This window comes from Solea senegalensis, linkage group LG13 (genome assembly GCF_019176455.1).
Source record: "Solea senegalensis isolate Sse05_10M linkage group LG13, IFAPA_SoseM_1, whole genome shotgun sequence".
Lineage (NCBI taxonomy): Eukaryota > Metazoa > Chordata > Actinopteri > Pleuronectiformes > Soleidae > Solea > Solea senegalensis.
The window spans coordinates 5804400-5832213 of record NC_058033.1 but is presented as its reverse complement, the minus strand read 5'-3'; the positions used below and the strand labels follow the sequence as shown (position 1 = coordinate 5832213).

The 27814-nt window shown below is 39.4% G+C and overlaps 2 protein-coding genes across 6 annotated transcripts in view; one reads left to right on the top strand and one right to left on the bottom strand.

Annotated features, from left to right (window-relative positions):
• arhgef12b (Rho guanine nucleotide exchange factor (GEF) 12b) overlaps positions 1-6228 on the bottom strand; it is a 35014-nt gene extending 28786 nt beyond the window's left edge. For both annotated transcript variants that reach the window (XM_044041881.1, XM_044041882.1), the window contains exon 1: positions 5483-6228. In XM_044041881.1, the coding sequence (XP_043897816.1) occupies positions 5483-5514 (32 nt within the window). In that variant the 5' untranslated portion in view covers positions 5515-6228. The remainder of the gene's footprint in view (positions 1-5482) is intronic.
• A 778-nt stretch (positions 6229-7006) lies between these two features.
• emsy (EMSY transcriptional repressor, BRCA2 interacting) lies at positions 7007-27100 on the top strand. Of its 4 annotated transcripts, none has more exons than XM_044042368.1 (20): positions 7007-7233; positions 8642-8750; positions 9162-9261; positions 9608-9682; positions 9778-9953; positions 10046-10198; positions 10683-10942; positions 11016-11256; positions 11977-12195; positions 12358-12507; positions 13855-14028; positions 14106-14242; positions 14777-14950; positions 18123-18315; positions 18690-18860; positions 20281-20436; positions 20720-20829; positions 21661-22260; positions 24005-24409; positions 25363-27100. In XM_044042368.1, exons 1-20 carry the CDS (start codon positions 7231-7233, stop codon positions 25543-25545), a joined length of 3789 nt encoding a protein of 1262 aa, XP_043898303.1. In that variant the 5' UTR covers positions 7007-7230; the 3' UTR covers positions 25546-27100. The 4 variants fall into 4 exon arrangements, with proteins under 4 accessions (XP_043898303.1, XP_043898301.1, XP_043898302.1 ...); XM_044042366.1 differs by having other exon boundaries at positions 14759-14950; positions 18693-18860; XM_044042367.1 differs by having other exon boundaries at positions 14759-14950; positions 25375-27100.
• Positions 27101-27814: the final 714 nt, after the last annotated feature.

Sequence of the window (27814 nt, the reverse complement as noted above, 5' to 3'; positions counted from 1 at the left end):
AGTGCCACAAGATAAATTCAGGTCACTGAACAAAGCCTCCGCCAGTTGGACCACGTCTAAAATCAAATGGACACCTTCAGTCACAGAATGAAAAACCTGTTGGTACAGCTGACCTTCCTAAATCCAAAAGATAACATAACTGTCTTCTGCTTACATGTCTCCACCAAGTGCAAAGAAGGAGAGAGGCACAAACTTTAACACAAGCCTGGAGTCTATTAAAGATGTTTCGCAAATTTTAACTGAATTTTTCTAAAATTAGAAAGAAAGAAGAAGGAACAGTCCACACATTATTTCTCTCACCCACCATTTTCCTGGTGCAGTGAAATGCAGAAACAGGAGTCACATTATTTCTAAATATATTTATTTGATTCATCTGTTTCTACCGGTTGCAGTTCTCATTTACCCTTTCTTGAAGCTCTATTTATAAACCGCTCACTCTTCCACACCGAATCCCATAGAGAAAATCAGTGTTTTTAGCTCAGGGGGACACAGGAGCTGCTGGTCACCTGCTGCGTCATTTGGTACATTTTGGTCACGTATGAACTTACTGATGGAGGCAGCAGTGGATCAACAGCTCTTGTGTGCTGTGATGTAAAATCCCTGAATTTCTCTATGGACTTTGGTGCAGGGTATGTTAACACAATTAACAGTGAGCAAACAGTTAGCGCTAACTATGTGTCAGTATCTCAAAGTACAAAGTATTTCTATATTTGTGGGGGGGGTTGACAAGCAGAACACATCCCCTCAAACTGTGTAAGCTTTACCATGGCAATAAACTTGATTCTGACTCTGATTCTTGTTTATTCAAAGCTAACTATGTGTCAGTATCTTGGTCTACTCCAAAAACACCCTGAACTATCACTTTAAAAAGCAGGACAAATGTTTAAAAAGAGAAACACAGACAGCTGTACCACATAACTAAACAACTAAAGTTGATCCAGAGAGTGAGTCCATTAGCTGTGACAGATTGTTTAACAGTTTAACTGTTGGTTTAAAACTAGCCTGGTTATGCAACTGCTTGCACTTAACCCATTTTTAGCAAGGTTCCTGTGTGTGTCGCCACTTTAGTTATTACTTTTATTAACACTATGGAAACTTATAAAAAAAACGGCTTTTGTTAAATAAAACCTAGCTATAATTAGCCAGTTTTCCTTTAAAGGGCAATGGTTGGCTTCAGCTTGGCTAGTTAGCGAGCTAGCTGCTCCGATGAACCAAATCAATGGGAAACCTGGGATTTCTTTGTCACAACCTGATAATAAACTATCACAAATGCTCTAGAACCATGGTTCTCAAACTATGGTATGTCTACCACTTGTAGTAGAGCAGAAATACTGTTATGTGTTTGGAGTTGAGCTGATGAATTTTGACCAGAGTGCATAGAAAATTAAATAAATAATAATAAATGACACAATTATAATTAGAGTCACCTTATCTCTCACTCCATCTTAATCTAACTTCACTATTCCAGTGTGTGAAGAGGATGATAAGAGAGAAAATTACCTTATTGTGAATAAATCTGCCTCCTGTAAAAGGTCTGTAGCTGACTTTGCTCCGTCTATTTACACCACTGTATTATAACATTGGCGATCATGTTGTTACTTTGAGAGCTCAATATTTTCTCTAATTTTAATAAGTTTCCTCGCTCCAGCACACCTGATTTTAATAAATGGGTGCGTTGGAATCAGGTGTGTTGGAGCAGGGAAACATCCCCAGCACCAGGATTGAGAAACCCTGGTCTAGATCTATGGTTTCAAACTCGTGGCCCCCGAATCAATTTTACGTGGCCTCTTCCTTGTAAACACACGCACAGTAAAATATGGAGTGTTACAGTAAGAGACACCTGTACAAATTAGGACCAAATCCACTACAGAACAGTGTGAACTTTAATTATTTTCAGAATCATTTACACTAGAGAGTTGAATATACTCTGAAATAGTTATTTAAATGAACAGTTTTTGTTTTAAATTGACATTCTAATTTGGAATTGGTGTTGTCTGTTTTAATGTTACTTAAACCAATTTACTGTGCAGCATATGTGGCAAAGGTACAGCTACCAGCATGGTAATAGAATACAGACAGAATATAATACTACTACTACTACTAATACTACTAATAATAATAATAATAATAGTACATTTGATTATATTTGTCCTATTATTAAAATATATTACATTCAATATAATATATAATATAATATAATACTATATGTTTAGTATTTAATTACAGTTGTGTACATGTTATTATTCACTTAATATTTATATTTTTGTCTGTTTTTGTTACTTCCTAATCCATTTTGCACCACAAATATGTTCTTCACTATCAAATAAACATCATTCCATATGAAATATCACCACAAATCATGATTGTGATACCATGATGGAATATTGTGCTATAATATTAAACTAATTTTCTCTAGACCAGCCCTATCTTGATTGGATTAGATGCTCATCGACGCTCAGGTCATTTTAGTCTGAGACCCCTGCTCCAGAGAAAACATCACAGGCTGCTCGCACTGAATTCTTCTCACCAAGAAACCCTTGAACAGTGTCCAAGATTTGACCTACCCACTTCAGGAGCTGTGCTCAAATGTTGCCTGGCAACAGAAGCCCCCTTTTTACTGTAGCAACAACCTTTGAAATCTACAGACAAGTGTGTTGTCGACGTAATGCACCAGAGCTGCTTTGTCATAAATGACCAGGCCAAACCTCGGATTGTACGTGAGCGATGTGAAGATGCAGAGTTTGCACAGAGTTCAAACCGATGACGACTGACCCGACTGACCCCTCAGAGGATAAGCTGTACTGATGATGGATGGGTGAATCAGTGAACTCACTCACTCTGTTGGACTGAATTTAAAGCTGAAGGTATTAAAATAAGTGGTAAATGCACCAGATGGAACGATGGAAACTACACTTACAGGCCACTTTATTGGGTACACCTTTTCTACCTTTCCACCTTGATCTACTGGAATTTTTAATGCAATCACATGTAGAGTTTACAGAAGATGGTCCGAAAAAAGTGAAAACATTCAGTCAGGTGGCAGTTCACATGTTGAAAACAGTTTGTCAGAGGTCGGAGGAGATAGCCAGATTGAGTGTGTGCCACTTTTGCCACTTTATTACAGTAGGTGTCACATTTACCTAAATAAATACCTTAATTTATTTTTCTATGTTGGTACATTGTACTGTGTATTTTGCATCAATGTAAAGCTGCTTAAACATTTATTTGCATTATTTTATTCTGTGTTAAATTATATTTAAGTGAATGTACAACTTGTTACGGGTGTATAGACAACATAAATATTAAAATGTGTTATCAGCATTATAATTATCCTTTATTATCCCCCCCTCAAAAAATTATATAATGATTATACACATATAATATGCAATGTAAATATATCAGTCAGTCATCATCTAACCGCTTTATCCTCCACTCGAGGGTCGCGGGGGGTGCTGTGCCAATCTCAGCTACATCGGGCGATAGGCGGGGTACACCCTGGACAGTCAATGTAATATTTTTTTATAATATTTTTTATATATTTCAAAAATATACTTAACCACACTTCTAATATTCACTTATTAAGGACCTATTTTTGTTCTTGTGGTTCTGCTGTGAGTCCTGGCCTGAAACTATTTAGTGACAAACAAAATTCCAAACTCACAGAGATCACTTGCCACTTCCTGGAGTCTTATCTACATAATGAGGTTGCCAGGTCTGGCATCACTGTGCTGGCAACCCACACTATCGCCAAGAAATAATGTTTGCGTTCCTACAGTACAGTAGTTCCAGCAAGTTAACTGGAGTTGTTGTTTTTACATTTGTGTGTATGAAAGTCTTTTCTTAACTAGATCCAGATTGTTATTTAATGACATTTGGAGATGTTAGTGGGTGTGACTCAAATTTGGACTGGTGGTTTCCCGCTGATTGCGGTCTTTGTGCTTAACTGTGCTTTGGTTTTCCTGCCATATGTGTATTAGGTGACATGTTTTGGGGGGGGGGGTTTAGCAATGACACTGGTTTTGTTTCAGATGCTTTGGACTCATTCTGTCCTGCCTCATCCAAATGTGGCTGGAGTCAGCAAAGACTCCTCCTATCTGTGCCTCTGCTATTCAGATTTTTAACTATATGCTCTTTATATGGAATTGGTGATGGAAACATGGCAGAGAATCTAAAGTAGGTCTACAGAGAAGAGGCCCATTGTTCCAGAGAGCAGCAAAGCAGACGAGCGCCTCGCTCCTCGATGCAGACTGAAGGTCAAAATCAAAATCAAATGACTTTGTTTGACTTTCCGATGCAATCATGTATGCCATTATTTTGGCGTTTCCTCAAAGGAAACTCCTGATTACTGAGCATAAAAATACGTAAGTGACTTGTGTAGGATGGAATCTGAAAAGCAGTAAGTCAGCAGTTAAGTAAAGCAGTTTTTCACCTCATATGGCTCTTAAAGATGTAGAAATCGGCTTGAAATGTTACAGGTTGTTACTGACAAACATCCAGAGCTGCAAGGCTACAACAAGCATACCTTTTCTTCTTAAAGTAAGCTGTGTTTTCTGTGGTCAATACCTCGTATGATCAAATTATCAATTTCTATTGACTTAAAGAAGCTAATGTGATTTTTGAACCTTTACATTTGAAACAGCCTATTGTGGTGACTGTATAACCCACAGGTTAACCTTGTTTACAGATAGGGCAATGTGACTTCATTGTGGATGTGTCAAAGTGTCTTCTGAACCTTCATTGATCCTCCTGAAACAATACAGACTTATTCCACTGCACTAAAACTAAAATGGCATGTTTACGCTGGCAGGTTTTAAAATTCGTCAATGTCAAGTAAAGCCACATGACAGTAAAATCCTATTCACATTCTCTCATGAACAGAAACAAAAATCAAATCACCTTCTGTTCTGTTTTGGTTGGTTTTATGAGAGACTTTGACGAACTCCTTTGAGAACTTGTGCAATTTTCAACTTGCCTCCCATTTACCAGACAGCCACCACAGATAGGGCAGACTTCAACGTGTAAAAAACACTTTCAAATACATGTGCTCATTTCGGCTTCTATATGAAGTCGATAAAACACCTCCTATCTACTTACATCTTACTTCTATTGTGTTGCAATTGTCGTATTCCCAGACGCCATCGACTGCCTACTCCTCCCCTCCGATCACACTACTGGCTCAGCGACGACAAACAATTTAAAAAATGGAACACCGAACACAAAACTGCGCCTCTTGTATGAATGAATATGAATGCCGTATTTACCAGAATACGTAAATAGATGTCACAAAGGCTTAGTCAATGTTATAACCTTTGTGAGAAATTCCCAACAAGCAACAGAACATTAAATTGGACGATTTTCAAATGGAGTTTGGCTCAATGCAATTTGCTTTTTTTTAAAAAAAAAAACAGCACATAAAACATATTGAGGAGAAAACCATTGTATTCAAATAAAGAAAAAAATATTGAATAAAGAAATACATTACCTGTCAGTGAGTGTGGACTGAATGACACTCATTGGGCTTCCCTTGTATAGTTTCCAAAGAAGAAATTCACCCAAAAAACATTTTCAGAGTTTCTTTCTGTTGTGTTTTGTTGTTGTTGTTTTTATTTAAACCGGCTCCTTAATGTTGCCTCCTGTTGTCTTTCCATGTCCTGTAACAAGCAACGACGAGTAAAATCCCGTTATTCCAGCAGTGGGAGTGTTTGCTTGAGACTGAAGAACAAGAAGAAGAGGAAGAAGAAAAGGAAGAAGACTAAAAATACACAGATGTCAGAAATAAAATGAAAAATTGTGCTTAGTTTCCTCTTTGTGGTTTTGAATATGTTTCATTCGTCAGCCACGGCTTTCTGTGAAAACCAACAGAAAAAATAAACTTATTGCAAATGTTTTCCAAACTTGAACTTCCAAGTCCAGCAGGAGGAAATAAAGGGAAAGTTCTTATTTGTCCTTGGGAAATGCTTCCATTATGACACTGCAGAACGGGAAAGTTAGTTGCTTTTTTCCTTCAAAAGTAAAACACTGTCTCCCGGCGGTTTGTTCAAAGTCTCGCGGCGTCAGTGTTGAAGTTTAAAAGCTGCCGATTTTGCACGTTTCCTGCAGCATCTTCTTCTTCTTCCACATCTGCGTGTTTGTTTGTTTATTTTCAGTGGATTCAGGTCTGTTTTGGACCGCAGGTTTGTGGTTTTCGCTCCGCAATGGGATGTAAATGGAAAAAAGGGAAATGCTTTGCCCTCCTCCTCCTCTTCCTCCTCCTCTTTCTTCCCAAAAGAGAGAGAAAGAGGAAAACCCACCTACCACCCCGTTGCGTTCAAGTTCTCCTCGTATTTCCCAAAACTTTGAGATAGTTGTTGAAAAGTAGCAACAATAGCATAATTTGTATTGTTTTTTAAATAATTTCGAGCAACATTATGAATTTCAGAGTAATACATAGACATAGATGATTTATTATATCAGAACTATACCTGAACTTTCTGTAAGGGGACACACTTTTTGACAGATGACAAAAGTAAATCACAAAATAAATTGCATAATGTAGCGACTACTTACTAAATTGCAAATAATAAAAGTAAATTCCAGGCATTTGAAGTACATACAATTAATATTTAATAATACATGACTGGTAAAATGTATGGACGCCCGTTTCCGTCTGTTAATAGCCCTAGTATCTCATTATTATGACTTAGTATTTCAGAATTGTGAGATAGTATATCATTATTTTGACTTAGTATCTCATAATTATGATAAATCTCATTATTATGACTTTATCATTACATAATTATGACATAGAATAATTATGGGTCAATACACATAATTATGATTATAATATACCATAATTATGACGGGGACGAGCTGTATTTTAACATTATGGGCACAATACTGTGTAAAATTGTGCTTATAACACCCCGTTTTAAAATTGGAAAAGTTGTAATTATCGACACTGCCGATTGGTGGCAGCACGCAAGTACAGCTGCATCTCTTACCCTCACATTTGATGCGGAGAAGAAATCCGTTCAGCCATAGACCAAGCGTAGCTGGTTAGCAGACAACATAAACATTGGAACATCTTTGGACGGATTCTGTCATTTAAACGTTTTAATTCTTTGTTTTTTTATAACCGACGTTTATTGCATAACAAGTAGAACATGCGGTAGCTTAGCGGAGCGTGTCGAGCTCGGTCATGTTTGTGTGGATGTGGGATTCGCCGAGGCCTTGAAGTTGTCCTGCTAACAAATGGTAAGACATTTAGTTCATTGGAGCCCCGAAGTGGCTAAGCTAACATCATCCTTCGCTGATGTTTTCAGTGTGTAGTAAAACAAAAATACGACATTTTCTCCTTAAAATTACCCCTGACATGACAATAAATGTCATTGTTTATGGTCGTATTTTAACAAAGTAGCCCGTGGATGGTGGTGATGGGGCGGTGAAATGAAAGTCTACACCCAGCAGGACGTTCGGTTTCCCGTTGTACCAACAATATGACCCAGAAATACATAAACTAAATGTTTTCTTTGCTCGCCCTCAAATATAAAAACCAGGACACACATGCAAATTAATTTGTCAAAGGTAGGACCTCCTCTTATATTCGGCTTATGTATATTTCTCTTTCTCCCTTTGGCCTTTTTTTTTTACTCGTATTTGTCGTCGTTGAGATGTCCAGTGGTGGGCGGTGCTGTCACTGCATAAAAGTCCAGTATGTGCAATTTAGGTGAAATTATTGTCATTTTGCAATTATTTGAAATTAAAATGATTACACTTCTTTATAAAAGGTACGATCACCTAATGGTATGAATTTATGTTTTTAAGGACCCCCAGAATGCCATTTTGGGCCACAATTGACAAAGTAGACATCTTTGTAGTTTTTAATTGCTAACTGACAGCTACACCGGTTCAACACATTTATTAAGAGACAGGTGAGGGATATTCAGCTGCAACACACAACCCTTACCAATAAACATTACTGCATTTTTCACACTTTACCTTAAAGTTATTTGATGACTTGGTCAACTACATTAATGTATGCGTTGAACAGTAGCCAAAATGTGTTCTACTGGCTCATCAAGCAAATTGTGCCATTAAAAAACATCCTCAAATTAAACAGGTTAATAGTTAGTTTCTTCCTGACATTGTCAGCATTTTCAGTTAACTGAATTCAGTCATATTCAGTCAATAAGGGTGAACACTGTCCCAAAATTGGTGCAGTCTGAAGATACTCAGACTAATTATTCTCATTCAACATAATGGAAAGACATTCACAGAACCTGTAACCAGATAATTTTGACATTTTATTAAGTAAAGAGTACATTTTTACATCTTAATCATTTAATCAGAATCAGCTATGGTTACAAAGAAGAAATGCATTATTCATGGATACAAACTGCTGTGGAATACAGAAGAATATTCCAAATTTATAAAACCATGAAATAGTAGTAATAATACATAGTATATAAATTGGAAACGTGCTGAAGAAAATGTGCTAAAACATTTCACATGGAAAAAAAATAACTTTAACTTAAATTTGCCAGATACTTTTTGCCAGATGTTTATTACCCTCATCCTTGCTCTTTGGAACACACATTATGTGGTGTATAGAAGCAGCAGTAGTGTGGTTTTAAGGGAAACTTACTGTCATCTCTCCATGTAGCCCATGATTCAGCTGGAGAAACCAGTCCTGACTGGTACCATGCCAGTGGTATGGCCGACCATCCTTGACCTGGGCAGGGATGAGTGCAAAAGAATTCTGCGTAAACTGGGTAAGATTCAACTTTTGGTTGTTAAACATGCTGAATCACATTTGTATGAAAGAAATGCACGGGTTTGGCCCAATATCACTTTTTCTTGTCCGATTTGGATATCAGTATGATACAGTCATTTTACACCTTTTAAAACTACAAAACTGTTAACAACAATAGATTATGAAAACTTTTTCATAATCTATCAATTATTTTCTCAATTAATTAAATTAGAAAATGTTAAAATAAATTTATCTGTGTTTTGCAAACCTCAAATTGATGAAGTCAGTTATATGGAGCAGAGAAATTATATATGCACATTTAAGACGCTGAAAAGTCCGAAAAAAATTAAAAGTTGATCATAGTTGTTGCAGTTCCCCAATGCTGCAGTGATAATTGGTGATTTGATGTGTGTGTTTCTGTATTTTCCAGAGCTGGAGGCTTATGCTGGGGTTATAAGCGCGTTGCGAGCTCAAGGAGACCTGACAAAAGACAAGAAGGACCTCTTGGCTGAACTCACGAAAATCCTTGGGTATTTGTCTTCATATGTTATCTTTAACAGGATTTCTGAATCCTGGTCCACTGACCTGCACCTGGGGGAACACTGTCCTAGGACCAAGGACAGTCCCCCCCCGCCCCCACCCACAAACAACCAAACAAACACTATTTTAGATGTTGCCCTGCTTCAACACACCTGATTCAAATGATTAGCTCATTAGCAAGTGCTGAAGAAGCCTGATAACGACCCATTTATTTGAATCAGGTGTGCTGGAGCAGGGAAACCTCTAAAACAGTCAGGGCAGTGTGTCCCCAGGACCAGGATTGAGACACTCAATTGAATTTTTTTTCTCAATTTCTTCTTTCTTTACTCTGTCCAGTATCTCAACTGAGCGCCATCGCGCTGAAGTCCGCAGGGCTGTCAACGATGAACGCCTCACCACCATCGCATATCAGTGAGTTAATAACTGAAGTTTGTTTGTAACGTCCAGTAAATTGCAGGTTGATCAATTAAATGACTAAATGGTTTTGCATTGTTTGTTTTGTTCAGCATGTCCGGCCCCAACAGCTCGTCGGAATGGTCCATCGAAGGACGACGGCTTGTTCCTCTGCTGCCGAGGCTGGTCCCTCAGACAGCTTTTACTGTCACCGCTAACGCTGTGGCCAGTGCCACAGCCAATCAGAACGCATCCCTTCCTCTGCCGGCCGAGACGGGAAACAAAGAAGGTGAGGGCAGAAAGTCACGTTTTCTTAAATTGAGCTTGATTTGTAAGGAGATTAGGGTTTTAAATGACACATTTTCATTTTCTGCCCCGCAGTGGTTGTGTGTTACTCCTACACAAGCACCACGTGCACCTCCACCAGCGCGACATCGACCGGTGCTGTGGGAGCCACGGTGAAATCCCCACGACCGCCCAGTCCCTCATCTAACGTGGTGGTGCTGCCCAGTGGGAGCACCGTCTATGTGAAGAGTGAGTTTTTATATGACTAAAACCTAATTTCATATGACGTTATATTTTTGATAATGTTACCATTATATGGAAATTAAAATAAAGGAAGAAATGGGTGGAGTGAGTCAGCATGCATGTCATTTTACTGAAAAATTAACAAATACAGTGAAGAGGAGCGTTTAAGAGCTTAAATGTATTGTTTACATTTGTCACATTGTCAACCACAATGTGACAATTGTTCTCCTATTGGTCGGTGCCCCAGTCTGAAGCAAAACTGTTTCGTTTTTTTTTAACCAAACCTTGAAATAATAAATGTCTCATATGTCTTGTTTTGTCCACAGACCAAAATTATTCAGTATTCATGATTTCTTTTGATAAATGGAGCATTTATCAAATAAATATATGGAGGAGAATTGCTCAGCAAAATTGTGTTGCTGATTTCAAAGTTCACATTGTCTTACCTATAATAGTGCTCTTAAAGACCGATGTTACCATTTCCTTGCAGGTGTGAGTTGCTCAGACGAAGACGAGAAACCTCGCAAGCGCAGGCGGACCAGCTCGTCCAGCTCGTCGCCGGTGATGCTTAAGGAGGTGACCAAAGTTCCCCCACCGGTATCCAAGAACATCACGGTGCCGGTGAGCGGCAGCCCCAAGATGAGCAACATAATGCAGAGCATCGCTAACTCCCTGCCGCCTCACCTGTCGCCCGTCAAGATCACCTTCACCAAGCCCACCATCCAGACCACCAACACCACCACGCAGAAGGTGAGCAGCACTCCCTGATATGAAAACACTCTGCTCTCTGGACTCGCCGTCTAAATATCTGTTTTGTCATCAGGTGATCATCGTGACGACTTCGCCGAGCTCCAACTTCGTGCCCAACATCCTGTCCAAGTCCCACGCCCACAACCACGCCGCCTTGGCCAAGGTTGGCTCCTCCTCCATGCTGACCCCGCCCACTCATAAGCAGACGGTGGTGTTCCCTGCCAGCTCCAGCCCATCCACCATCCCCAACACTGTCGCCGTGACGTCAGTGGTCTCCTCGTCTCCCTCAGTCGTCATGTCAACTGTTGCATCATGTAGGTTTTTTTTTTCACCTCAACGCAACCAGGTTCCTAATAAATTTGTATGTGGTGCACGTAAACATAAAAAATTCAATCTAAAAGGTCTAGTGTGTAATGTTTAGGAGGATGTACTTCTAGAAATTTCAAGGTTCAACTTTGGTTGAGTATGCGTCAAGTTAATATACTGACAATGCAAAACAACAATCTTTTTGGTTTTGTTACACTCTTCAGTCTCATTAGATGAAATTAATTCCTACACACTGGACCTTTTTAATTTAGAGATGAAGTTGATTTTCTCTTTGGATTTTGTGTCTCTAACTTGTTTTGTTGTTTTTTATTGCAATTTTAATGCTATATTTAATTGTTTTTGATTGCTATTACCACCTCAATGTAGTTTGTTGGGGCAGGCACATTTTTGAAACTATGGGGTTTTTGTCTGTAGTTTTTGAAGTAGGTAAGTGTGGATACAATACTTATCCACTACAATACAAGTCAAGATCACACAAATGGAAAACAATAACTCCAGTATAATCCAATCGTCCTACTTTGCATGTTTAACTATGTAAAAATATGAACAAAAATCAGCAATAGCATTTTAGCTGAGTCATGTTGTCTAACTCTTTAAAAATTTGTTAAAATGGCTCTAGGTGGTAAATGCGTGAACTGCTTTGTAGTTTTTAAAGCAGTGATATCAAGCCACTCCTACTTTAAAAGCCTCAGTGTTCACTGTTGCAGGTGCTGCGTCAGCTGCCGTGAAAGTCGCTTCAACCAGGCTCCCCTCTCCGAAGACGATGGTGGGTTCACCCACTCAGATCCTGGCCCAGTTCCCCAAACAGCAGTCGCCCAAACAGCTGCACCAGGGCTCGCCTTTAGGAGGCCACGGTGTCGGTCAGGCTCAGACAGCCACCACCTCACCTGGAGCCAAACCCACCATTCAGATCAAACAAGAGTCTGGTAAGGCGACCTTAATGTCTATCAATGTTTGGTCCTCATCTCCTTTGTCCTAGATAGAAGGAACATGGTTGATAATGTCTCTCTCATAGATGAGAACAACTGTGCAGTGTGTGTCTGTTCCTGAATAACTGTAGAACTGTGTGTGTGTGTGTGTGTGTGTAGGAGTGAAGATCATCACTCAGCAGGTTCAGCCCAGCAAAATTCTGCCCAAGCCTTCATCGGTGGCTCTGTCCAGCAGCAGCTCCTCTCCCATCATGGTTGTCAGTAGCAACGGAGCCATCATGACCACCAAGCTGGTCACTCAGCCCACAGGTGGGTGAACTGTAATCTAATCTAATCTGGTGAATGAAACTTTTAAATATACATTACATTTCCTTATGTAACGTCATTCTTCATCTTTAGCTTTGTCCTACAGAGACATCACAACAAAAGCGTGTACAATAAAACAAGAAATTCAAGCTAATACGTTGGATTCTGTACCTGATATGTAGCGATTACTTCACAAGTGGAGTCTGTTGCTTGTGGATTCCCATTGCCATGTCTTCTGCGCTCGTTTTATGTCAGAATTGGAAATGTCTCAGAAAATTTGTGCGGCTCATTAGTTCTCAAATACAAAGACATCATAGTAGAGTTTTTAAAATCCTTTGATGTAAAATGAGGCATCTCAGATGATGAAAGCCAGATGTCCCCCGTCCGTCTGTCCTGTAATTGTTGAATGGTTTGCTTGACAGCCTTCAGGCTTGGCGCAAAAGGCACTAGTGTGGTAGAAATGTGACAGATATATCGCCAAACAAGCCACTTCTGCATGCCTAAAGAGACGATACACATAGTTTGCCTGACAGGCTTCTAACTTGACTTGTGTGTGCAGTGCCAACTTTGACGTCGTTTGGACAAGAAATGCAGGACATATCGGAAGAAATTGATAACACACTGGTGCCCTTCGTAGGCCAAACATTTCTTCTATTTCTTATCCAAAGTGCATCAAAGTCGGCACTGCACCTGCCAAGTTAAAAGCCTGTCAAGCAAACTGTTATGCTGTATTTATGTTTGATATAAAAACAAAAGAAACTATTAAATAAAATATTTTTTTATTTGGAGCACTGGACTTTGCTTGGTGCAAAAACAATCACACATCAATAAAATCTCTGTTTAGTAAAAGCAGTATTAGAAAAGTACTGTAAAATGTGTTGCTCAAGCAGTGATATTGGGTCCTCACATCCACACTGCATGTCCTTTTGTCTTTGAGATGATTAACACCAACTTTGATATGGATCAAATTAACCGTGTAGGAGTTTGCCAAAGGACGACATGTGAAAAATGGGCCAAATGGTACAAAAATGGGAACTGTAATTAAAAACGGCTGCACTCCTGTCGACTTTAGGTCATGGGTCCAAGAGAGATTTTTGGAGATGTCATCCTGATAGACATGTGCGCAAAATTTCATGTGTGTAGATGAAACTAGCTGCGTGGGCTGTTGAATTTAAATATTCTAGGGGCTGCCATTTTGCCAGCTCAAACACACCACAATTGTACAAAAAAGCAGGCACATATTGAACGAGATTCTGGATTTGAACAGCGTGGCAAAAACGTCATTGTTTTGATTCTGACTACAGGAGCTTGCCTTGCTAATAAATTGTAAAACTGCATTTCTGTCTGCAGCTACTCAGGCCACCTACACCAGACCAACCGTCAGCCCCAACATCGGAGCAAGAATATCAGCCACCAGTGGAGGGACCACGTACGTGAAGACGACCAGTGGCAGCATCATCACCGTCGTTCCCAAGTCACTGGCCTCTCTGGGCGGAAAAATCATCAGCAGCAACATCGTGTCTGGTGAGTGAAAGAAGTTTGAAGACGTTTGTGAGGATCAGTTACTCTTTAATGAAAATGCTGTATTGACTCTGCCACAGGAACCACGACGAAGATCACAACCATCCCCATGACCTCCAAGCCGAACGTCATCGTGGTTCAGAAAACAACGGGAAAAGGAGCAACCATCCAAGGACTGCCCGGCAAGAACGTGGTCACCACACTTTTGAATGCTGGGGTCAGTTTAACACCACACTACTACTACTAGACTAAAAAACTGTTTTTACATATTTAGAGCTCCTTTTGTATTTAATATATAACAGTAAATTTAGCTGCAACAACATTGAAACTGTTAATGTTTATATGAAAATAATTCAGCCTCTCATCTGTCTGATCTGGAGTGACACAGGATTTGTTTAAATGTAAATTGAGTGGGCTGTGCCGCGCTCAGTCATGAGATGAGATGTCAGACATTGTCTTTTTCTTCACATGGCCACTTGGTGGCACCAAAGTCTCAAACTTGTATGTAAATATACATTCAACTGTTCAATTATTCATATGAAATGTACTAAATTCGATGACTTAAAAAGAATGGAGGAGATATTAACTGCATATTATTGTTAGATTTACCGTTGACACACACGCTTGTTTATATTGACTTGAATCTCTGTTTTGCTGTGAGCACATTCATGTTTTGTTTGCAATTTAAAAATGTTTTTAAATTCTCACTATTTCCTATCTATCTATAAAACAGTATGTTGCTGTTCCTCAGGGTGAGAAGAGCCTACAGGCTGTTCAGGGCACCAAACCCGCCATCATCACCGCCTCTAGACCCATCACCAAGATGATCGTCACCCAGCCCAAAGGCCTGAGTGCCGGATCCCAGTCCACTGCCACCAAGATCATCCCCACCAAGATCGTCTATGGTCAGCAGGGCAAGACGCAGGTGAGAAAAGCTTCTCGTTTGTTTATTTTTTTATTTTTTTATTTATTTATTTATCTTGGTAAGATTTCTGTGAGGAATGAAACTAAAAGTTGGATGTAGTTTTTGGTCCCAGGAAGAAATGATATTTTGGTGGTGTTGTGTGAAACTGGACAGCTGTGGTGGAAGTTTATGATATCTAAAGCTTTATTGCTGTTTTATTTCAACAGTCTCTCATAGACAAAATATGCTGTGTCAATTTCACACTCCAGTTCACATTAGGACCAAATCCACTACGGAATATTGTTGAATTTACCTTCTTTTGTATTAACGTAGCACTAAAAGAGATAGATGCCTAATAAAATAGTTCTAAAATGAACTTTTTTTTTGCCTTAAATGAACACCAGAGGAGATACATTTAATATTATCCCAGAGTGAATTTAGCCCTGATCAGAATTGCTGTTAACCTGACTGTGTTGTGTAACTTTAATAATGCAAAATAGAAATGTACACTATTTAAATGGTCAGACATTTTACCACAGAGGGATCACGAAGCACATACGTTGGTTTAACACACAGTCCAATAATCATATGACATGAATAATCATGGTTGTCTGACATTACTGTGAATATCTGTAAATAACATTTAAAGGGCACAATGAATGAGAACAAGCATCTGATTTTAAATGTGTTCTGTTGTCATTAATCTGGTGACTTCTGCCCGAGATAGTTTTCCAGAGAAGTTTGTCATTAAATACATGACTTCATACAGAAAAGAGAAATCCCCGCTTGTATTGGCGGAGTAAAATTAAACGGGGGCTTTAATGCTGACCTTTCCTCTTCCTCCCTTGACTTCCCTCATTCAGGGAGAGATGAGTGTAAACAGAGTCTATGAAATGATAAAGAAAACAATCGGCTCTGTTTTTGTCTCCTGCTGATCATTTATCTCAGATGTGACATTTAACCTGAATGAGTTCTTTATGTTTTTGTTATTTTCATTATCGATGGTCCATAAAGTGTCTGGAAATCAGAAGTTGATCAGTGTTTCCTAAACATCAAAAAATTATAATCTCAAATGATTTGCAGCCCTAGAATAGAGAATAGAATATTATAATTATTAAACCATCAAATCAGATTTTTGAGTGATTTTAATTCTTGTTTTGTTTCTTGTAACTTTGCTTTTCAGTGGAAATGGACTGACAGGGTTTCCACAGGTGAATGTGAATTGTGGGGGAAAAAAAGAGTTCAAGGCCTTTTTTAAAAGTTTTTGAATATTTCCCTAAATAGACATGGATCATTGAAGGTGCTTGAATTTTGTGCAAGAAAGAAGTTTAGTTGATATTTAGGTAAATGTTTCCCTTGTTTGTTACAGCGCCACCTACTGTTTCATGCCCTGCATTTCATGATGTACGTAGACTAGGACAAATGTGGAGTCATAATTACTAGCGGTGTTGTGGACATTGTCCACTGTCTCTCTCTCCTTCTCTCCGCCATTGACGTGAGATTCCATGCAGAACAATGAACAAGTAACGTTAAGCAAGAGAGAAAATGGCGACGTGATGCCTGGGAAATGAAAATTCCAAGATCTCGGTCTCAGAAAATTACAAAGACTGACTTAGACCAAGATCCCAAGAGACAATCACTTTGCATCCTGATGCATGGATGAAGCGACTCTTACAAGTTGCCCTCCAATCGTAAGCATTATCAGCACATCCAGTCCTTGAATTTGAGGGAATTCATCCTGGAAAGTCCTTGAATTTTACGTCAACCAAGGTGTGGTATCCCTGGACTGATAACTGAGCACCATGGTGACAGGAAAGTCCCAAACCCTTGTTACCACTGCTGATTTGTTTAATCAGTAACGTATGTTGTCATTGTGTGCAGGTGTTTCTTTATTTTTTATACCTTTGGTTTTTATCCTCAAATATAGACATAAGAAAAAAATCCAGAGTGATCACTTCAATAGAAATTCTTGTTTTATTCTAACGTAGTAACCATTGTACAGTGGTAATCACTACCTCACCTTTCCTGCAGTATTTCTGTCTTAACCTTTTAGGGAATCAGACATAAAAACACATTTATTGAGGGTGAATTCCGTCATGTTTCTAGACAGTTTCAAGTTCCTGAGCAACGACAACGAAGGTTGTAGCAGTCATCCACATATCATGTTTCCTCTGTGAAGGTCACTGTCATGAGGACGTGCTATTTATTTACTCCAGCCAGACTGTGTTAACTTCCTCGTGCCCATCCACAAAAACTGTGTAATTGTTTTCATGTAAAACGCTTCATCCTGGTCTAAATTAGTCTGAGTTCAACCTTTTGTTTTTAAGTCGTCATGGGAAAGTTGGGGCCCGAGGTGACTTGGCAAGGTTTGCATAGCTCCATAGTTTCATCATCAAGAAACCACAAATCAGGTCAGACAAATATAACCGTGCCAAACAGTTTCCAGTGACGAGAATTGGCACACTATCAAAGTTTTATTTCCAGTTGTTTTAATACTTTTTAATCCAAGCTTGATTTTAAATTTTTTTTTAAAAAATACTTCTTTTTTTTTTCTTTTTTTTACTGAGTGAACCTGCAAATAAGGAAGCGGTAATGTGACACAATGAAACAGACAGAAATATGACTCATATGTCTTATGACTCGTGTCTTATTTAAGAATCATAATTAACCTTTTAAAGACAGGATTGTAGAGGACCAGAGAAGCCAGAATAGAAAGGAAATAGAAAATATAAATTGATTGGAAAAACTACTTGGGACGAGCATGAATATTCTATTATCCATTTATTAGATACATGTAGATACATCATGATCTTTGATGATTGGATGTGTTTATGGTGTGTTGTTTGAATGTGTTTTAAAGCCACTCCTTTAAGTGCAACACTGTGGATCCTGCTCGCGATGAAATTTACCAGGGTCATTGAATGCATCTGGTTCCGTCTGCCTGACAGACAGTTATTCACATAAATGTCCGACAGTTTGGTTGATAGGCTCCAAATCTGGCAAGTGACTCGCTAAGGGCACCAGTGTGTGAAGCGACAACTTTGATGTTTGGATAAGAAATTCAAGAGATAACGGTAGAAATGTGACAAATGTATCCAAGAGCCACTCCCACTCCCTCAGTGCCAACTGAATAATTTGTCATTATGTCACCATTTCAATATTTGTAGTCGTGTCTTGTTTTTTTATTTTTCAGGTTCTCATCAAGCCGAAGCCAGTGTTCCAGACGGCGGTGATGAGTGAGCAGACAAGGCAGCTGGTGACAGAGACGCTGCAGCAGGTGACCCGCTCTGCTGATGTGGGTCAGGCGTCGAGCTCAGACGGGTCCGCGAAGGACGAAGTCGCCGCCTTCACAGAAGCGAGCAGCTTAGCGAGTGAGGCTTCACAAGGTATATTTCGCTCTTATTCTTCTCTGTGGTACTCAAGTACTCATCTCTGCTTTAATACTTAAGGTGTAGTTTAAATCATTTTTAATTTGGCAAAAAATATCAAAACAAGTGTTGACGGTAGTAACATTGAGCTAGTGAAGCAAGACGACTGAAAAAAGTCGTTCAGTAGTTTAAAAAAATATATGTGTGTCCCCATCTATCCCTGCTCTATTGCTTTATACACACAAGTGCTCCCTCAGTCAGGTCTGATAGTCCGGCCTGTCAGAGCCTTGTTTTCAGATGAAGGACACTGCAAACAAATAACTTGCACATCAACAAGCAACAAAAATCCTCAAACACTAATCAATGCGGACATTGTTTCCATCGTTCCCCAGAAGTGCAGCCCGTCGTGCACGTGTTGTCCACCAGGGAGCAGGATTGGACCGAGCAGGAAGTGTCCGTGGAGTCGAGTCCCACTATCATCTATCAGGAGGTTTCTGCCGGGGAATCCCAGTCTGCCGCTTCCACCATCAAAGCCCTGCTGGAGCTGCAGCAGCAGACGACCGGTGAGCCTGTGTGTTGTGGAAAATCACATGTTAGTAGTACACAGCTGTTGAAAGTCATGTGAAATATTCCTGCTGTAAACCAAACTGTCAGGCTCAGAATGATTTAAGTGTGCTCAAGTGTTTCTTGGAAACCTGCTGTCAGAGAAGTGCAAGAAACCTGAAAACTGCCTCATTATTTTGAGATTTTAACCCTGAAATTATGGAGAATTCTCAAATAGGTGCAAAATGGAATGTCCGAAATAGGACTGTATTTATTCTTCTTTCAACACCTAAAATAATCTATATTTTGTTATATTTTCACATCTTGGAAACATCTGTTTAACAGTGTCTTATGCAGTTTTGCAACAGTCTTCATGTCCTCATTTCTCTGTTATTTTGAGTCAACCCTTACTAATATTCTTCTCAGGAACATTTTATTTCCACTTCTGCCTCCACTTTGCTGCTTTACAAAAAAAAGATACTGTCAAAAATGTAAGCATTTCCTGCACAGATGTTTCAAATCGAAAGCCGTCCACTGACTCAACTGGCATCATCCTTTCATTTCTTGGTAGACTGTTAATGTGAATATGTTTTCCCATAAAACTGTACCTTGGTATGTTTTGGGTTTTTTTGTAAGAAAAAACTTAATTGTTTTACTCATTTAAAAAAAACACTTGCGTCGTAAACTCAAATGACCACTGAGCGTCTCGGTTGAGTCATGTCAAACTTTTGGAGAAAAAGATGTAAAATAATAATATTTCTGATGACATTTTCACTACATGTCAGTTTGTTTTGATATGGAATGATAAAAAAGTTGACAATATAAACATTTTAATGATGAAAAATGAATTAATGAAATTAAGAAACATACAGAAATAACTTGATATTAATTGGCCACATGTGAGACCTCTGACTTACTGCTTATAAACCTGAGCTCATGGTCAAATATTACAGGTGTGTGTGTCTGTTACAATATGTATTGGGGCGGAACAATTTCAAATAAATATCTAACTGCGATTATTTTGACAGGAATTGTGATATGATTTGTGATATCAGAGGGAATGATCATTTTTACATCATTATTTTCTACATTTTAATATGGCCACTGTCAGTCTTTAGAATAAGATGTGCATAGGTCCAGACAATAATCAATCTAAAATGATAATTTGACACACATTTTTGCTTTAACAAATATTGCACAATCTGCAATTTGAAAGTTCAGCCCCTAAGTATTTATATTTAAACTTAAAATAATTTCTGAACTGGTTATGTATATTATGTTCAATTTAATGATTCATGCGTTCATCACAACACCGTGGTTAACCAACCGCCTGCAGTTGGTCCTGAATGCTGCTGCTCGTTGTTGTACAGCACTTTGGGCAACTTTGTGGTTTTTAAATGGATTGAATTTAATTGGAGTTGTTGTTGCTGCTCCCTGTAGTTAAGGACAAGGCTGAGTCCAAACCAAGGCAGCACACGATCGACCTGAGCCAACTGGCCGTGCCCATCCAGTTATCCCAGGAGAAGAAGACCAGCCCGGATTCTCCCAGACCGTCCACCTCAGAGGCCGAACCCAGCAGCGAGTTCATCACAGCAGGTGAAGCCTCTCTGCTCTGCAACTTCATTACATTACATTACATGTCATTTAGCAGACGCTTTTATCCAAAGCGACTTACAAGGCAATTGAGTACAACCTGCCAGGGCTGGAGTTGAACTTGCGACCATGAAGCCTTTTGCACACACAGGGCATCGGTCTTAACCACTGAGCCACTCCACCCCCCAACTTCCTCATTGGTCTGGAAATTCAAGCTGAAACCTCAAACATCTGTGTATGTATCTAGTCTGATCATGTGACTTCATGTGATTTCCCCCTTTGCCAGGTAAAGTCAGCAGAGTGGGCGTGTCCTTGGAGGGCGACGACTTTAAAGGGGCGGCGGCCGTCGTCGTTGTCTCGTCCGCAGCTGCGGTTTCACACGGTCACAGCCACGTGGTGAGGACGCGACACGCGAGAAACCAAACAGTGACGGGAGTAAAGCAGAAGCTTTAAGTGATAAATACACAAGAAAACTGCTATAACTTCTGAACAGAAACTTATTGACATTATACAATTATTTATTCATTTGTATACATATTATTGATCACTTAATTCATGTATATAGTTCTACGTTTTTCAATCTATGCATTTATAGATTTATTTGTACTTTTTGTCATAATTTTAATGACTTTTTGCTTTGCACAAAAGCAGAAAGATAAAAGAAATGATAGAAATATAGAACTAAATAGATAACTGAATAAATACATGTAGCCTTTGTCATCAACAAATTATATTTATTTTGTCATTTCTTCCTGTATTTATTTGTTTTTTGCTTTTATGTTTTTAGATACACACATTTATATAGTCTATAATCATTCGACATTTATTTAAGGCACTTATGATGTTCTTTTAACATCAATTACTCTTGTTAACTTATTGTTTACCAACTGTTTTATCTACTTTTTATATATATATATATGTGTGTATATATATTTATATTCTTTTTTTTAGCTGGAGTAACTGTGGCAAAACCTAATTTTCCCTCAGGGATATATTAAGTGTTAACTGTTATTAATCACCTGTGCTGAGTTTACTTTCTTTTAAATATTTTATTTATATTGTTATCTATTGCATCGCTTTTCATGTAAAACAAGCCATATTTCTTTCATCCTTTCTTTCATCCTCCTTCGAACCTCTGAAATACAGACACATTCTTTAATTTTCATATATATATTGTTATGTTATGTTGATCTCTCTCCTCATCAGTCGTCTCTCTGACTGTTGCAGGCGTCTGACAGTCACAGTAAACCTGTGGTCGAGGTCAGCGAGCTGGAAGGCGACACCTTAGACCCTCAGACAGGTTTGTTCTACCGCTCCACACAACCAGCCACAGAGTCCGTGAAGCAAACCACCCTCTCTGCAGGCACTCAGCCGCCACCACCACCGCTTCCTCCAAGCCAGTCTGAGGCCGAGCCAAGCCGTCACACCTCCACCACCACACAAGTTACACCTCCAACTCCACAACCGCCGCCACCTCCACCTCAACTGCAAAGCAAACCTCAGCTGAGTCAGCCATCCTCATCCTCCGCTGCCTTCCCTTCCACTCCTCCTCTGACCAAGAAACTCCCTAAACTACGTGAGCAGAGTCAGCCCAAACCGCAGACTTTAACTCCGGTCCCCAAAGACAGACCCATGACTGCGCCGGCCCAGCCAGGGGCAAAGGTCATCACCCCGGCAACACCGCCCAAGCACCTGGTGACGCCGCAGCTCCCGAAGCTACAGCAGGCGCCCACGTCCCACCACCGACCACTGCACACACCCATGTCCCACCCTCCTCCTCTGCAGGCGCATCACCCTGTCAGTACTGACAAGACCACACCGAGTCAGGTGAGTCAGCATCCTTGAAAACCTTAAAATTCACTATTAATCCACAATTAATCCTTAAATCTGGTCTTAAAATTGCAACAAACTAAGCCTGCTATATTTTTTTTTCATTAGAGATCGCGATGAGTAGAACAATTCACTTTAAAAAAAATAAATAATGAGAGCGAACAGAGGATATAAACAGAAAATAGAGGGTGTAAATGAATGTTGTGGAGAATAAATCTATGAATCGAGCGCACGTGAAAGTGGTGTTTATCGTTGTCCGTTCACTTCCACTTGAGTTTCACTGACTTTCTCCTTCTTTGGAAATCCTCCTCACTCTCAGTTTCTTTTTTGACTGGAAACATCATGGATTAAGGCATGAAAAGACAATTGTGTGTGCATTGATTGCTCCGCTACAAAGAACTTAATATAAGGTCTTAGAATTGGTTAAAGTGGCCTTGGAAAAAGGTTTTAAAAAATCTGTGGCCCCGTTCGCACATGCCCAGTGAAAGTAAATTATGGCCTGTTTTAAGGTTCATACAGGTGCTTGAAACAGCTTGAATAAATGGGTAATCTCACTGAGTAGTTGGATAAATGAAAATATGTTTTAAAATGAAAAGTTCTTGCTGGTTCTATAAGACAATTTACAGACAGCTGCTGAGCTTCATCGAGAAGCAGATGTCCTTTCATTTTAAAATAAACACACAGTCGAATGGATTTTTGCTTCTATCAGCACTCATGAAATGTTCCAAATCCCATGTCAACTCTGTGGAGGTGAACTAAACTTAAAGGCATCATTTATGTTTTCCTTGAAACAGACTGATAAGAAGCTGACAGGAGAAAAGCTGCAGCTGTTTCTCTTTTCTATCTTAACTGTGATTTAATTATCTGTTGGTCAAACAACATATTAAATACATAGTTTTAAGGCATTTTTCATTGTATTATAGTCGTAAAAATGTTCTTAAAATCCCACAGATTTATAGCTGTAATGAAATTATAGATATTTCTCACATGTGGAAGTAAATTAAACCCAGCAACATGAATAGAAGTGCAAAAGCATTAAGTCATACTCAAATTAAACTGCTTGTTTGTTTCAACAGCTGCTCAATAAATAGTGTTCTTCTTTTTAAAAAAGGGAAACACATGTTCTTCAAATCTGGACTCGTAAAACACATTTTTTTTAAAAATCCAAACCAAAGAAGAAAACATGAAACAAATACCTTATGGTACATTTTTTGCTCGCTGCTAAATCGAGTTGTTTGTTAAGTATCTAATACGAAACAGCTGATCTGTCTCAGCATCGTGACCTCTTTACTTTTCACATTAGCAGAGAGTTTCCAGTCATGCTCAGCCTGGACGCACTGTTTTTAATCTAAAATTCAGATAGCCACTCATATTTCAGGGAGAATTTTCGTACTTGACCTTAAAAAAACAGTTAAAATTCAAAATATACAACCTAGAAGTGCCTCAGACCATATGGAAAAAAATACCAAGTTGTCCTGCAGAGGGCATTGTGAATATCGGACAATCCCTTATACAAACGCATTTTATTTTTCAAAGAATAACTTGTAAAAATGTAAAATCAAAGTGTATTTATGTATTTATTTTATATTTATATATGCTTCTAAGGACGTAATATAACGGTGTTTTATTAAAATCTCTGAACCTGCACATCTGGAAAACAGCGTGTGATAGTATTTCGGGTTCTGAGTCACAGATGTCAATGTAACAAACAAGTCCTCATGTTTGTGTTTTGTCTCCACAGCAACCAATCATCACACAGAGTGCGACTGTCACCAAGATCACGTTCGGCAGCTCCCACCATTCATCGCCGGTCTACAGCAGCGGCGAGGCCACAGCCAAGCTGGTCCCCGAGTCCAGCTCTGGACACTCGGGAGACAAACCCTCGGTGTCGGACATCCTGAAGATCTCCATGATGGAGGCGGAGATCGACCCCAGCACAGAGCCCATGGTGGTGGATTCCTCCAGCGACTGCGGCCCCCTGGGTAAATCCCTGGACGTCCAGGCGGTGTCCGGCACTCTGGACTCTGGTCAGTTTATCAGCAGCTCTGGAGCGTCCATGCATCACTCCCACGCCAAACCACAGCAGTTCAGCTGCATGCAGGGCCTCGCCGCTCAGAGCAGCAAAGACGACATCGAGGTGATTGAGGTAAGACGTTAACGTCAAAGAACTAATAGAGTTCTCATTGAGATCAGTATTATCTTAAAGGGATCGCTCCTGGTTTGTTCTGAAGTGTGGTTGAATGAGGTACTGACACTCTGGCTATGAGCTACAGCGCTATTTTAGCCGTTAGTTCTGAGTAACCAGTGTTTCCCAAACTTTTTAACACACTTTTTAAAGATAAAGGCAAAATATTCTGACCAGAATCACAATATCAATCATGACAAGAGTAACTTTGTACATAACTAGCTACTTATTTACACCCATTTACACACTGTGGCCCATCTGTGGGTCCCAACCCAGTTTTTGGGAATCCCTGGACTACATTGAAGGCTCATCTAATAAAATCTATACCTGCTTGAGTCTGTGATATCTTAGTAATACATTTGCAGCTTTAAATGCAAAAAATTAGCAATTTTTTTAATGTCCCAGCACACAGGAGATGTTTATCCACAGCTCCCTCTTTCATTAAGTTTAAATGTGTTTTGTTACGTTGGTGTTTGAAATACTTAATTTTATTTTAATGAAGTGTTAAATGTAACAAAAGAGGCAGCAGTATACCAGCAGCTCCTATTTCCATGCAAGCTAAAAAAGCAGGTTTTCTCAATGGACTTTGGTGCAAGAAAATGTTTACAAACTTGAGTTCCTAATTCCTTTGAGTTCTACTGTGAAATAAAGACTCAAATATATTCTTAAGATGTCATGGACTAAAGCAGGCATGGATTTTGTTGGAAGTGACTAAAATGATATTTCCCCCTTGTGGCCCTGCTGGCAGCCATTTTCTTGGCAGAGGGTATTAAGTGTCAGTGCCTCACACAACCACACTTCAAAACAAACCTGAACTACCCCTTTAACCTTTGGTCAGTTCACTGGCACATCAGTGTGTGTCTCTCCCAGCTGAGAAGTGGACTGACTGGGAACCTCATGTGACTAACGTGCAGGTGATTCCTCAGTACTCCATCCTGCCGGACTCCAGCCAATCCAACGTGGTGGTGGAGCCCAGCGGCTTCCTGGAGATCACCAACTACACCAGCCAGCAGCTGGAGGAGGACAGTCCCATGGAGCAGGAGGTGGACAGCAGCAATGACGAGGCCACGGCCGCCAGCCCGCCCGACCAGCCGTGAGCCTCTGACGCAGGTTTTAGCAGACGTTACGTACGACTAGGGGGTGTCACGACCTCAACCTCCGAAAGCAAAGGTGAAAAACACAGTGTTGTGTTTGTAGCCATTGTAGCACGACTAACAACGTTCAATGTTGTCGACAAGAAAACCAAGGTGTGTAATCTATGTTATGAGCTTGTAGCAAAGCACAGGACGTAGACCGAACAACAGAAACAACTCCCCTGTCCTCATTTGGAGCAAAATTTAAAACATTTTCAACTAAATGCAAAAACTAGCGCTAAAGACCTTTTTCAGTGGTGGAAAAAACGTGGGTTGGAATATTGGAACCACACTATAGAACGCCATGCAGGTCACATCTTACTCACAAAGGTGTTCATGTTATAAAGACCATAAAGCACGACACAGCACGGCTCTAATCAGTTTGCTGTTGTTTTCCATTACTATATACAGTAGTTCCTCCTCAACGTGGAGGCAGAGTCGCCAAAGCACGGCAAAGTTGCATAAACTAGTGAGTAGCACACACAGTTAGAAAGACTTAAAAACCCAGAAAACGTGTTAATCACCCACATTTAGCAAAGGAAATGTGTAAAATGTCAGTATGTAACAGAGGAGTCTGGTGCATTTAGCAACAGCACTGCTGAAAGCCGGCGATCCTATGTCGACTCATGACCCGTTCAGTAGTATCTCAATTCAGTGACATGCAGGAAGTACTGAATGATTCTGTGAACAAATTGGCTCAAACAAATGATGACATTACCATCGAAATGGGAATTAATTGACAACAAAATGGTCTAAAAATCAAGGATTTGGAGAATGGTGACACCCCTCGTTAGGATGCGTTCAAGGCCTCGCAAGCAGCAGACAAAAACTTTTTACAGTGCAAGAGGAGGAATGTTTTCATTTATGTAAAATATTAGTTTGTTCATAATAAACCAAGGGTTTTTTCTTGATTTTTTTCCTCCCCCGACAGCTAATGGCACATGTTTTTTATTGCCAGTGTGAGGAGTGATGCCGAGTAAAATGTGGGAGTGAGGTGAGAGGATTAGGTTTGAGTCCCAGATGGTTGGACATGAGCCTCTGAAAACACTCTGGGATTGTTCCAGCGTGTTGACACTGTTACTTACACGACGTTTTGTAAAATAGATGATTGATTTGACCCGTCTTTGTTTTGTGTAAAATTTCTACTCACTTGTGTTCCACGTCAACGTTTGTCCACTGTGTTTCAAAAACAAACGAAAAGGAAATTCACTTGTGTATTTTTGTAAAAAAGTGTTGGAAAGAACTGTGTTGAGAACAAAGCTGGAGCAGATTGATAGAGTCGTGCAGGGACAGTGTGACGTTTGTGCTCATTTTCAGTGAAATGTAACACAGAAAAAAAAAAAGGAATTGAGCAATGTACTGAACCTGTTTTTTGTAAGATATGTTGGTGGGAAAAAGTTGCTGTGAAGATTTCACTGTGTATGAATTTGCATAGCGTGTTTGAACTATGCATTTCTTTTATACCTTTAGTAGACGGCAACTATTTAATCTGCACAATAAAACAGCTGAGTAGAACGTGTCACTTTATGGTTTTTATCTGAAGATCTGAAGCTGTTGAGACACACTTGAGCCATGTAATATTTATTTCATTTTTATCTAAACTTTATTTAACACATACACATCTTTGTTTCAGCAGCATGTGTCATAGTAAAAATTTGAGATTTAAGAGACCAAATACAAGCAGTAAAATGATAAATAAATATTCTTAAACATAAATGTCCTGTCTGGTCAGGAGGAGTGGGACAAAAAACAAGTTTTCATATCACAAAACAACATTTGTGACGGTATTGAATATAATTTCAAATTAAAAGTGTTCGTAATGATGCAAAATGAATCTATAAATTTAAATAACCAGACATGTCTCCTTTTTTTTACTGTGATATTAAGCGCTGACGTCTGTGTTAAAACCTCCATTCTGTTTATCAGACATCTTACAGGTCAATAAGTAAATTTACTTTTTGAGTTGTAAAGGACAAGTGTGCAAAACTTGTTGAACAGACACAAGAGCCACCACACAGACGTGTCAGGGAATTTGGCTCCAGTTGTCGTATTCCTAAAAAACACTTTTTGAGTTTTGTTGAAATACTGAAATAAATGAGCTTTTCTATGATATTCTAATTTATTGAGATGCACCAAGAAGTGGCTTGAGAGCCACGTGACAAAGTGACAACTCCAACATTTATAAAAGAGGGAGGAGCATATGTTATAAAACAAATGTATGAACATAAAAATA

What these genes read in the sequence shown, in the direction of transcription:
- emsy (XM_044042364.1), top strand. An exon ending in AAGAATTCTGCGTAAACTGG is followed by an intron (nt 8,751 to 9,161) that starts GTAAGATTCAAC and finishes TGTATTTTCCAG; the next exon opens with AGCTGGAGGCTTATGCTGGG. An exon ending in CATGTCAACTGTTGCATCAT is followed by an intron (nt 11,257 to 11,976) that starts GTAGGTTTTTTT and finishes TCACTGTTGCAG; the next exon opens with GTGCTGCGTCAGCTGCCGTG.